The 13,399-nt window shown below is 38.5% G+C and overlaps 1 protein-coding gene across 8 annotated transcripts in view; it reads right to left on the bottom strand.

Moving 5' to 3' along the window:
- ARFIP1 (ARF interacting protein 1) overlaps positions 1-13,399 on the bottom strand; it is a 420,416-nt gene that overhangs the window by 29,944 nt on the left and 377,073 nt on the right. For all 8 annotated transcript variants that reach the window (XM_086962303.1, XM_086962308.1, XM_086962307.1 and 5 more), the window contains one exon: positions 6,064-6,238. In XM_086962303.1, the coding sequence (XP_086818429.1) occupies positions 6,064-6,238 (175 nt within the window). The remainder of the gene's footprint in view (positions 1-6,063; positions 6,239-13,399) is intronic.

Here is a 13,399-nt window from a genome sequence, read left to right as displayed (position 1 = left end):
GCTAATATTGTTTAATTTTCAAAACAGTTGTATACCTCACTGCACTGATTAGGCATCTGTGGATGCCCGTTTAAGTACCAGTGCTCTAGGGAATGTGGAAACAGTTTTTAGTGCCGCTTAATGGTGTTGCTGCTTTTGCTGTATTTGTATGTGTTTGTCCCCATTTTCAAAAAAGCTACGCTAGATCCTGCTTCTCCTGACAACTACAGACCTATCTCAAACATCCCACTCCTAACTAAAGTGCTGAAAAAATGTGTACAACAGCAGCAGATCCAACACATCACCAACTTCTACCTTTTAGACGACTTGCAATCTGGTTTCAGACCTCTACTCAGCACAGAAACTACACTCCTCCACATTGCAGAGTTCCATGTGTGTCCAGCTTTCAGGCTGTAATAAAAATGTCAAGTAACTCTTGTGATTAACATTGCTGCTAGAGAGAGAGAGAGAGAGAGAGAGAGAGAGAGAGAGAGAGAGAAATTGAGTTTTGTCAAGGAGCAGTTTTGACTGCCCATAAAGTAGAGAAGACTGTTAATAAGCCCTCTGCAAAGAACAGATCTGCATGGTTTGGAGATGCTGTGTTGAGCAATAACTTACGATTGAAAGGCACCTGCTGTAGAGTTCTATGTGCGTCGAGCTTTCAGGCCGTAACTCGTGATTAATGTTCCCGATAGAAGTAGAGAAATCAAGTTTTTCTAGTGGCAGTTTTGACTCGCCATAAAGTACAGACAGAGGATTTATATACCTGCTGCAAAGAACAGATCTGTGGAACAGAGAAGGTTTTGTATCCTACGTCTACCCAGCCCGGATCTCAACAACAGAGTAAAGAGAACAAAATGGCTGGATAGGGAAAGTTCATATCATGAGTAACAGCAACGCAGTCAATATGTACTACGTAACCACAGTCTTATGTACCAAAACAAATTTATTTTCTTTTTATCTGGTTTTTCAAAATTTCAAAAACACATGACTGATAGACTGTGTGTTTACTCGACCGAGAGAGATTGAGAGATTGAATCCTCTTAAAGAAGTCCCGGCTCACTGAGACACCGCCCGCCGGCTCCAAATTGGCCTCTGTGATCAGACGCCCCACTCCGCCAAAACTACTTACCCAGCTTTCCAAAGACAATACAGTCATAATGTGAGCAGTTTCCCCTCTCGAGTTTGTACCGCGCGGCGGACAGCATATCTATAAGAATCACACTCGGCTAACCACAGAAACAACCATTTCCTTGCGAATTACCGACACAACGGCACATTCTTTGCCACGTGCAGACTCACTGTTCCCAGTCCCCGTCCTGAAGAGAACCGTGACACTTCCACCCTGTGGTTATTCAAATGGGTGCACCTAGGAAAAGAAACTGTCTACCATTTGGGACCCTAGTAGTGCAACCCAATATAAACATTGAACCACAGCTTTGTCAGGCAGGCAGGCGTCCCACTCCATCTGTCCCCGCCTGTCCCTTGGTTTCACATCCCCACGGACTGGTTGTACCCTTGCTTTGTGCGCGAATTTTTCACTGTATATAAATGCAATTAATTTTTGAATACTGAATTACGTCATTGCTTTTGGTGTGTCATTTCTATTTGTCCTTATTCATTGTGTTTCATTCACTCTGTAAATATTGTATATCTGTACGTTTGTATAAGTGTAGATATTGTACCTATGAATTCACTGTCGTGACAGTCTTTGGTTTGCCCATGTGTTTTTGAAATTTTGAAAAACCAGATAAAAAGAAAATAAATTTGTTTTGGTACATAAGACTGTGGTTACGTAGTACATATTGACTGCGTTGCTGTTACTCATGATATGAACTTTCCCTATCCAGCCATTTTGTTCTGTTTACTCTGCAAAGAACAGATCTGCATTTTTTGTGGATAGCTGAGTGGATTAGTAAAACCAGCCTTTACTACTGCTTTAAAACAAATTAAAAGTATGTTTTAGCTGGGCTATTGGGAGATGATGGGCCCTTTTACCAAGTGGTAGGGAAGGCATCTGCGGTGGAGGTTACTGTTTGGGGAGGGGAAGGGGTTTAATAAAAAAAACTTAGTTGCATCAGGTGCCGCCAGCTCTAAAGCTGGCCCTGGCAAAAAGCCCGGCTGCCCTCCAAATGCGACGGCCCAAGGTTAAAATCATAATATTCCTCATCTAGCTTTCATTTGAACAGTTTGCAAGTTTTTTTTTTTACTTAGGGTCTTTGTGCTTTTTTTTTTAGGACACGCCTACGCATTGCACATGTGCCGTCTTCAAAACATGCTGTACTCACTCTGTGGTCTTTGAACACGCCCAACGCTATTCATTGGTTGTTTCATCTGGTTTTCGAAATTCCTTTGCTGTCATTGGTGAATAGTTTACATTTGTCCCACCTTTTGAATGCTTTGTTCCCACCCTGGAGGCTTCCCAAGCTACATGGATTCTTTCACTATCAGCCCTATGTTTAGTTTTGACACACTCTCTTTTTATTTATTTAGCTGTGGTTGCAACTTTGGCTGCCATCCAGCTGACTTCTTCGTGTTTGCCTTCATCACAGCGACTCGCTGCGCTTTATCTTTAAATATAGGGGATGCGCCTTTCTTTCGTTCTGCACGGCACGGCTCACCCATCTCTATTTTTGATTTTGAAAAGACTAACATATTTAATAAGATGCTTTTTGTACGATTTATAAGGCAATATATTGTTTTGGCTCGACTTGTGCACCATGGGCTCTTAAAGCCAGAGATCTTCTCTGGCTTGTTTAGTAAACATGATTACTCTTACCATTCTTGACTAGAACCAGTAGGTTGTTGGTTGTTAATATTAGGTTCTGTTTGCTGCCTGCACGTTTTCGGAAGCCGCTCTTTCCCCTGCTTTTAGTGCATCTCTGTCATAACTACTGAGACGTACATATGACTGCGTTGACATTGGCTGCTTTAAATGTCTCTACTCGCGGTGATTGGGTGTTTAGGGACAGTTTAGTACAGCTGGTTTGAAAGCTGCTCATTTGGCAGCATCTCCAGTGTGGAAGGAAGCTGTAAAGGCTAATGCATATCTTTCAGCATGTGTGATAATGGTGACTGTAAAGCGCTATAGAGTCACTAGTACTAGTAAATACGGTCAGTGGGCCTTTTTCAAAAGATAAGGAGGGCTGGGTGCGCCCAGTCTGCCTGCACAAAGAGCCAGTTGTGTGTGGTCGCTCCCTGTGGTGGAATCTGCCCTTCACATATACTATGTTCCTAGGCGCTTCCGCAGGGCCCAGGTGATGCTGCTTTGTGATCCGCACCAGTCTCTAGAGATGGTTTTTCGCTGCACTTTGCATTATACAAAATAATGTTCCTCCATCCATATTAAGTTAATTGTAATATATAATATTGTTCAAACGGGTTCAATTAACTTGATGTATAACTACACTAACCATAATGAATTTGTTTGCCAGGATTGGTGTATGCTGTCCCTGATTACCTCGAGGTACATTCATTTCAGCATGGCACTAGTTTTAATAGCCAGCGCTTCTTGCACATGCTCGGTTTGCTGTTTGTCGCATCAGTCTCTAGTTTAAACTGCATCTCTGGATTGGTTACCATGGAAACACAAGCCGCTTCCACATAATCTTGTTTGGCTCTGAAATTTTCTGCCATTTACACATTTACTTCCCCATCCCCGTAGCTCCCACCATACACACACATCCCTTATATACCTCCATGCTCTCCAACATTTATGCTGCAAATAGCACTCAAGGGTAGTTTTATGATGATAAACTGTTCATTTCATATAGGTTAGGCTTATTTAATACACAGCATCAATAACAATTAGTGGTGTTACAGATCTATCGAGGTTAAGAGGGCACCAATAAAAGTAAAAGTGTACAAGACTCTTTGAACACATTTGTTTCTCTACCTGTGGGCCCTGGTAGCAACAAAATATGATGATGTTATTGGTCTGGAGACTAAAAGCCATAATAACATTGTGGGCTCGAAACACTGTAAATAAGCTCCTAGCTCATTACATGGTATGTCCGAGTGCTCATAGCTCCTCTCACGTGCACAGCCTCTCCACGTGATCCATTCTCCTTGCAGTCTCTCTCCAGACCTCCTCAAACTGTACACAACCCACACTCTCTTACTCTTTCTCCGCCTACTGTCCCTATAAACCCCAGCACAGCTTTACAATGCTCAAGTGGTCTGTACATGAGCTCAAGTAATCTTACATCTTTTGTCCACAAGCCTCAAATGCATATTTGGAAATTAGTAATAGTGTCAACAGACTATGATAATCTTCAACAATACTCTCTATACTGCCTGCTCACACATGCTACCTTCCTGTACCACCTCAAGGTGTGCAAAATTCCACCTCTTGCCTCCCCACCCTCTTGTTGCCCCTCCTACTCATCCCTTTCCCTACTCTCCCGCCTCTCTCTCGCGCACTCTTACAGCCACTTTCATATGAGTTCACCTTGCTTTTCAAGCACAATTTCTTTCCTGTGTCTTTTCAACATTTCTGTCCCTCAAACCCACGCTCACCTCCCCTTCTTGAGGTCTCTTCTGCAGACACAAGCGCTCTCTCTTCATGCGTATGTGGCCTGCTCTCCCCTTCATTCTCTCTTTCGAATGCACTTTCTGCTCATCTATCTGGATAGAGTTCATTCACCACTTCATGCACAAACTACCTATCACTCGCTATCTTCCTATCTATCTATTCTGTGCAGCTCTCAACCCTATCTTTTCACTATTTCACATACACTACACAACACACAATTCCACAACTAACAATTCAATCCACAAAATTCCACTCCAAACCACATACATCCACTCCACTCCAAACCAAAACACTGCCATTTACAATGTCAATAGCTATAACACTCACAAATGCGAGACCTATTGCAAATCCTTGTTCTAATGGTCTCCAAGCCCTAAAAGAACAGCTGAGAAACGCAAATCGGTGCATTACATCTTCAGATATGTAAATTGAAAGGTCGCAATTCCTTAGTTTAAAGTAAAAGAAAAGACACCACTCGCTAAAACAGGACCAGGCTCCGGTTAGAAATAGAAACGCTGGTAAAGTCATATCCCAGTCCATTAAAAGGTACTGCTGAAGTAACACACTATAGACGATTGTGCTCAGTATAAATACAATTTAACAATAACAATTAACTTTGCGTCTTTGCTGCTGTAGTAGATCTGCCAACTACACTTTGTCCTCCTCTGATGCGCCTGATCCAAGGACTGAAATGGATACTACAATTGAGGACAACCTACAAAACAAACATCTTACAAAAAGTTACATACATCATAGCCTGTGGAAGGGTTTTTGACTGGTGAACCTGATAAAAGTAAAATATTAACAGTACGAAATCATTTTATAATCAAGTTGTGTTCAATGAAGAGTCAGATTTGAGGGCCCTCTTTTAGAACAGCACATACATTGGACTGTCTTAGAGAAACTGTACTGTGTTCCACACAGGAAAGAGGCTGTCTGAATTCCCAAAAATGTTTCTTAGATGGACGGGCGCCAATTGTTTTTAAATACAAGACGAACCCAAAATGTTGATGTGAAAAAATGCACGCAAAACCTCTTAGCCTTTCCAAATCTCAAACTATAGCCAGTTTCAAACCCAAAGAATTGTGAATAAGGTGCCACCGTCACCACTGCCAAGGTAAGGAAAAACACAAGCGACGGCAATTAAGAAGATGCAGAACTTAACATAATTGCATTCACAGCAAGAACCACATAAGTGCCTCATTTGTACAAGAAAATGAGCTGATGCCCAACACTGCTCAAAAGCTCCACAGGCGTTTTTGATCCTTTTCCAGAAGCTCCCTGCCCCCTTATCGCAATCTTGCAGGTTCTCACCGTCTCCTTTTGTGACAGTTTTGCCTTCGTTTACCTGTTTTGTTTGTTTTCTCACTTTTGCACTTGATAAACGACTAAGAACGAAACATAAGAACCTGTCCCCAAAAATGAGGGCCAGTGGTGCCGACCAGCTCAAATTAAGCACAAATCCACAGGCATGAGAGCTACGCCCCGTTATAATCACTGGACATATAAAGGAATTTCAGCTTTAAAATGTACACTAGCGCAAACTTTACCTTATTTTCTTCCAAGAATTTTAGTTTGATTGAAACATCACCGCGCATCTTGTCATATTTTTCCTTATGGACTTGAAACAGTTGCTGTGATTGCTCTATTTTTGGCACAGTTGTTGCATCACGTGGTCCAAGGTTTAGTTCTTCCAAATCAGTGCGATATGCATCATACTCAATCCTACAAAAATGTGTATTAGTAATGAGTTACAGTGCTTGACAAGTAAAATGCACGTTAAATTAACCATGCTCACCATAAACCAACGATACATTTAAGATCACTTCCCTCCCTACCACAGGGATGTAACATACTCCGCTTGCTTGTCCATATAATGAAAAGTCGGGGTAGGACGCTGGTTCATCTTCTGCTGATATAGATATATTTTGTACTTTAACAGCTAGGCCCCTTGTAAACTTGGAAATAGTGAGACCTCCAGAAAAATCCGTTTACAGTTCCTAATGCAGACGTACACATTTATACATAAGGTTAAATGTGTAGCCTTAGGTTCTAACATGTGCAATATTTTGCTACATATTTATATATATTAAGAAACAAAAAGAATACAATTTGAATGATAACATTTCCTTTATTAGTCATCTTGTTTAGTTGATAGTATAGATTATGTAAAAACTATCACAGCAGTGTTGTGACTCAACCATCAAGTGTTTCATCCGTGTGCCATCTTATGCATGGGGTCTGCTCAAAGCTAAACATTGAATGGTTATGCTAATACAGGTACATCATTTCAGAGTCCCAGTTATCAGTTAATTCGTCATAGTCTAACTTACTTACACAGCAACCATGAAGCACACCGATGAACAAGAGTGAGAACATTTTTGAAACCGGTAGCACTATATAATAAACATAATATAAAAATATAGTTCGAGCAGACATATTTGTGTGTGTGTGTGTGTGTGTGTGTATATATATATATATATATATATATATATATATATATATATATATATATATATACGGTTTTTAATACCGCTGTCGTCCTTCTAATCCTTCAAGGTGTCGACTTATAAAACACCTCGGTACCCGTCACACCATTAGACTTCAGAGCTCCATTCTCCAAGAACTCAGGCAAACAGGGCTAAGCTGAACAACCAGAAAGAGGATATTTCAGGTACGTCAATTTATTTTCTAGATTTTTCTTTTTTCAGCCAAAGTGCATCGTGCTCTAAAAACAGGCCTGCACGTTCTGGCCGAAGCCTTCTACTGGGCCATAGAAAGCTGCCACACAGACTGTCCAGTAAAAGGGCCATTCCCTATATTACCGCCACCACACATTTAAAAATTAACAATATGTTTACAGATCGCTAAATAAAATGTTTTCCTCGTGTTTAACCTGGTTACATCACTATCAAACATATACTTGTAATTTAGAGTGCTTGTCATCTCACATATCCTGTATAAAAATCTTAATGCAAATGCGTAATGTACTCTCGGACAGAATATATTTTGGAAAATGGAGGATTCTAAGGAAATTATTGTGAAGGGCATTCATTTCCTAATCTGCATTAATTCTATTCTATTGCCTTTGCTCCAATCTTAAAACATATGCCCTTAAACACTGACATAATTCTTTTAGATGTAAAGTTAATTGGATTTGCATGAATTTAAAGGGGAAGGAAGAAAAGAAGAGAGAAAGAAGACCAGTTTTTCTTTACATTTCAGCTATTCTCATTAAAACAATCATTCTCACTATCCCCAAGCTGTTTTCAATGTACACATCAGTACATCGGTCAATCACTAGGTGTCCTGAGCCACCTTCAAGCTATTTATCCTATACTCCTTTCTCAGAGTGCCGAAGGGGATTGATGTGCAAGGATAGAGTAAAATAGAATATCATACAGAATGAATGTTCTCTAGCTCATACTGGTCTACTATTTCACCATATATCAACTTTTGTCACAGCTTAACCAAAATAAAATGAACAGATCTATAAAAAAATATTACAGTACATGATATAACAGTATAAATGAGTAAAATAAGTTTTTCAGAAAGTGCAATAATAGACACTGTTCTAGTGCAAATTCCAATATAGAGTATAAATGAGTGAAGTACTCTTTCATAAAGTGCATTGATGGACATTATTCTAGTGGAAATTACAATTTATGTCTGAAGTGCAATATTCAGAGAAGGACAGTAAAAGAGACACATTCTGTGACCAGATATTGTCTATGTCTCAAAGATGTAATCTATGCATAAATATAAAGTTCACATTTCACAACAGTAATCTACAAGACAGCAAAAAGATACAATGAAGCAGAAGATGTTAAACTAATGTATTTGGGATATCCAAGGATGTGTTGAGGAGAGCACTTGATTTGAAGACAATAAAAATAATAATAATGATAATGATGAAGTTCCTAGGATACAGAGAAAGGACTGATGATCATCAATTACAAATGTACATGCAAATCTGCATCAGAATTCAAACCCCGAGGCTTTTCTGTCCCCAAGGTGATGATCCATCTTGATTCGGTCCTTCTCAATGATGATTCTCAATTTTTGGATATGCTGAATTCATAGTAACACAATCCTTTCTGATCGCCATTGTGTTCCTCCCAAATATTGGCTACCCTATGTGAATAATCTTTATTATTGATAGTTCTTAAGTGCTGAAGGATCTGCAATTTCAGCTTGTAAACAGTACTGCCAACATATTTCTTACCACATCCACATTTGAGAACATATATAACATGGGTGGTTTCACAGGAAATTAGCTCATTGACTTTTTTTGTGCCATTGCAAAAAATTAAAATCCTTCTTATTACAACCAATTTGACAGGCTTCAAATTTTTGGCACTTAAAAAACAACAGTTCTCTTAAGCCAATTACCATCACGTGTTATGCGAGGTGAAAAATAACTGCGTGTTAGCAAATTACCGAGAGAATTTTTTTTTTATATGTAAGTGTTGTTGTTCTGTTAAAAAAGCCTTAAGATCTTTGTCTCTCTTTAAGATACTGAAATTTTACAGTAAAGACTTCTTTATTTCCCTGTCTGAGAGGTTGAAATCCAGGATATATCTTATGATTTCATTTGACCCATCCTGCGGCAGTTTTGGTACTAATAAGTTATCTCTGATGCATGTTCTCACTCTTTTCTTCGCATCTTCCAAAACAGAAATTTGATAACCTCTCCTTAGAAATCATTAAACATTTCATTCACTTGTGAAACAAACTCATCATCCTCTGAACAATTCCTCCTAGCTTGTAAAACTACTCTGTATTGAACTCTCCTTTTTAGAGCCTTAGGGTGTGCACTGTTTGCAAATAGTATACTATTGCAGCACATAGGTTTACGATGTAGCTTAGTGCAGAACTTTTGCTTTCAATCTAAACCCGGATATCTAAATACTCGATTGTCTCTTTCCTTATCTGGTAAGGGAACTGTAGTTCCCAAGTTTTTTTTTTTAAGATAATCGAAAAAACATTAATTCATCTGTTTCCCACTCCCAGATTAAAAATAGATCGTCCATGTAGCGAATCCATACAATTATTGTCCTTAATACGTTGTTGTTCTTTTCCAGCCATATGTCCTCAGCTTCCCAATGTACCATGGTAAGATTTGCGTGCTTTGGGGCAAAGGATGTGCCCATGGCGGTGCCTTTCTTTTGTATGTCAAATTTTCCATCAAAAAGAAAAACAATGTTATTGAGACAGAAAGACATTACCTCTAAAAGCATATTTGTATGTTCTAATAGGTTCAGAGAACGTGATCTTAAAAAATATTCACACACTTTCAGTCCATTTTTATGAGTCATTGACGTGTAGAGAGAAACAACGTTTGTTGTAACCATTGTATAAATTGGTTTCCATGGTATACCATTAATCCGGTTAAAACAAATCAATGGAATCCCTGATAAAGGAGAGAAGATTCACTACATAAGGAAATAAAAATAAATCGACAAATCTGGAGGCATTCAGGTAGAGAATCACATGAGCTCACTATCGGACGCCCTGGAGGTTTATCTACATTTTTATGTACTTTAAGCAGCATATAAATAGTAGGTGTAATCAGAGGAGTTATTTTCAAATAGAGACATTCTTCGCCCTCTAGTAAACCTTGTTTATGCCATACATTTACCTTATTGCAAAATTCAGACCTAATTCTCCGTGTTGGATCTTCTTTCAACCTTTCATAGAAAAGAGGATTGCATAGTTGTCATTTGACTTCTGGCGAATATTTTAATCGGTCCATGACAAATATGTTTGCTCCCTTATCCGAAGACTTGATAATTATGCTGCTGTAATTTTGCAGGACTTTTAAAGCCCACCAGACATCTTTGGCCATATTTTTCTCCTGATTGAGTATATTTTTCTTTTCCTTTAAGTAGATCACCTCCTTTAAGTAGATCACCTTGAGCTCCTCCATCATGCTGTCCTGGAAAATATCTTTCCTATTTCAAGAATGAAGCTATGGGCAAAACTTCGACTTAGGTTTACATCCACTCCAAACTCCTTTATCATTTTCAATTTCTATTCTTTGACAGTATTCTCTATTCAATATAGCTCCTGGGCTGCATGTGTCTGGTAAAATATCAGATACATAATTCAAATAAACTAGAGCTTTTAAAGATGTAACATCTTCTGATGTGAGGTTAAACAAAGTTTGAGAAGTACTATTATGTATTGCACTTAGTTTTTTCATAGAACATTTTTTTTCCAATTATAATTCACTACAAAATGTATAGATTTAATACCTGCAGTTTCCAGGTTGATCCCAGTGTCCGGCCAGAAGGTGAGACCTTTATTAAGAAGAGTGTTGTGTTTCTGATTCAAAGTTTTTGTGGAAAGATTTATTATCAAATCATCTTCAATGCTCAATATTTTCCTCTTGTTTTTGGCACCTCTTCCTTTTCTCTTTTTGACTTTGCCTTGTTCTTTTTGATTTCCTATTGCTTGAGTTCCTCTGCCTCTCCCTCGTGTCATCCAGAAGAGGCTAATTTCTCAGGAAAAAAACAGTCTTGAAAATGTCATTGATTGCCCTTCGCCCCACAAACTCACTGCCGAGCTCTCAATGCTGGGCGGTAACCTTGATGTTTCATGTATTTGATCCATCGCTTCCCTATTGTAGTTGGTGTCAAAACACATTGCACTGGTATAAATTCTTATTATGTCGTAATCAATTTTGTCTCTATTAAATGTCCTTAAGTTTTTCAACTGTACCTCTTGTTTGAGTTTTTCCAATTTCTTTTTAAGCTCCTCCACAGCTTTTTTGCCTTCTTTAGTTTCCTGATATTTTTCAAGCATTTTTTTCATTTCCTTCAATGTCAGTTGATAATCTGTGCTCTGCATGGATAAGGAGCGTGTTGATTAATTTCATTGAGCACTCAGTCGTGTCACTTTGCCATTGTTTAAGAAAATCCATACCCATGTCACTTAATGTTGGCAAAACTAAAATTCTTAAGCCTCTTTGGATTCTATTGCATTCTATATATTTCTTCAGTGTCACACTTTCCCACCATTTATTGATTTCAACAGTTCTTGCGTGTTCTAAATCCTTCAGTAACTTTTTAGAAGTATTGGAATTCTTAATTGTATCTCCATGTAATCTTGTTGAACTGTCACTATTCTGTATATATTATTTTATATATATATATATATATATATATATAATATATATATATATATATATATAAATATATATGTGTATGTGTATATATATGTATGTATGTATGTATATATATATATATATATATATATATAATACATACCGGTGGTCACCTGTGGGTAGTAATAGATAAGGAGGGGGTTGGTTGCGGGGCTTAAGCTGTGTGCGGCTGGGCACCCAATCCCATGCCGGACTTGTGCGGGGGAGGGGGGTAGGATATGCAGGGAGGGACAGAGCTCAATAGATACATTTTCTGCTTAAAAAGGCTTTTAATTTTTTTTTACTATAATAACGCTAACATTTTCACATTCTCTTTCTCACTCTATCTTGTTCATCTGCTTGCTTCAAGGTTGCCATGCCTTACAAGTGTGCCTCACAAGTGTACCTCATAAGTCTATTATGTTTTATTAAATGATTACTGGGACACTGCTCGGACACCTGGATGAGTTTTATCAAGGGAACTAGCCTAGACCGTGAGGTCAACAGAGCATAGGCAGGTTTAATAAAAGAACTTTTTGCCTAAAATGAGTGGTTTGCTTTAATTTGATAATGCATACTGTTTACACGTGTCATGTAAAACAAGAATGGTTCATTAATAATGTTTCTTTTCCTTATTAGTAATAAAAAGGGCCTCTTTGCTGAGCAGACAGCATTAGCATGGCTAGAGCGGTCAACGTCGAAGCTGGGGAACGGGGTTCGAGTCTCGGCAAGAACACTCAACATCCTGTTATTCTGGGCAAATCCCTTAATCTCCCTATGCCTAACAAAAATGAATGTGTGCTCATGTAACCAAACTGGTGCTATGTAAAGCGCTCTAATACCCGATATCTTCGGGTCTAGTTCGCACTATATAAAACTCTAAAAAAATCAAATTAAAAAAAAGATAGACCCCAAAAGAAAAGTGCTTTGAAAAGAAGTCTGAAGATGCTGTAAGTGGTGAGCTTAAAAGACCTACCGCATAAAATATTGAACAGTAGGTACTTGTAACAAAGGGCCAGTATTTCAATAGGATCTTTCAAAAAAGCGCATGTGCTTGCACATATTTATTTGTGAATAAAAAAACTCTAAATCCAGCAACATGTTACCATGAATGCGAAGTAAAACAAATGAGCACACGAGGATAATTAATACTAGCTCTTTATGAAAGTCTAATGAATCCAAACACTTAGTAAAAAACACAAAAAGTAAATCAAAGTATATTATTAAATGTTGCAGTGTTACCAAAAAAAGCGATACCTAATGTCACAAAGATACAGCTTGAATCCCCATCACCCATACCTAAATAATCTAATGTAAACATCCACAAAATGGTTATAGGATGCCTTGGTAAACAGCCCAATAAAGCAAGGGCAAACTATGAAAAACATATGGAAGCCAATGGTTTAAAAGGGCTCACTCAGAGCGCATCCTCTCTCTGCAAATGTATTGGACTTTTTTGAAGAACTGATGATTGCAGCCAAAGGTAAAAAGAAAAATGAACTAATGAATACATCACTCCACTTGGACTACGGTAATTAAAGTGCAGTTCTGGCAGTAGAAAAGCAAGGGTTGGTGTAGAGGCATTCAAAGGCTTAGGTGTCTCCTGGCAAATTCAAAAGTCTGTCAAGCTGCAAATTACACAGGTTTGGTCGTAAGGCAGCCAGGGAAAGGGCATTTGTTGTTGCCACACAGAAATAAGCACTGGTCTTCAGAAAATGGAGGAAATAGCAAGCTAAGCA

The sequence above is a fragment of the Lissotriton vulgaris genome, chromosome 3_1 (assembly GCF_964263255.1).
Source record: "Lissotriton vulgaris chromosome 3_1, aLisVul1.2, whole genome shotgun sequence".
Lineage (NCBI taxonomy): Eukaryota > Metazoa > Chordata > Amphibia > Caudata > Salamandridae > Lissotriton > Lissotriton vulgaris.
The sequence above is the reverse complement of the archived record's forward strand: the minus strand, read 5'-3'. Positions and strand labels throughout refer to the sequence as shown.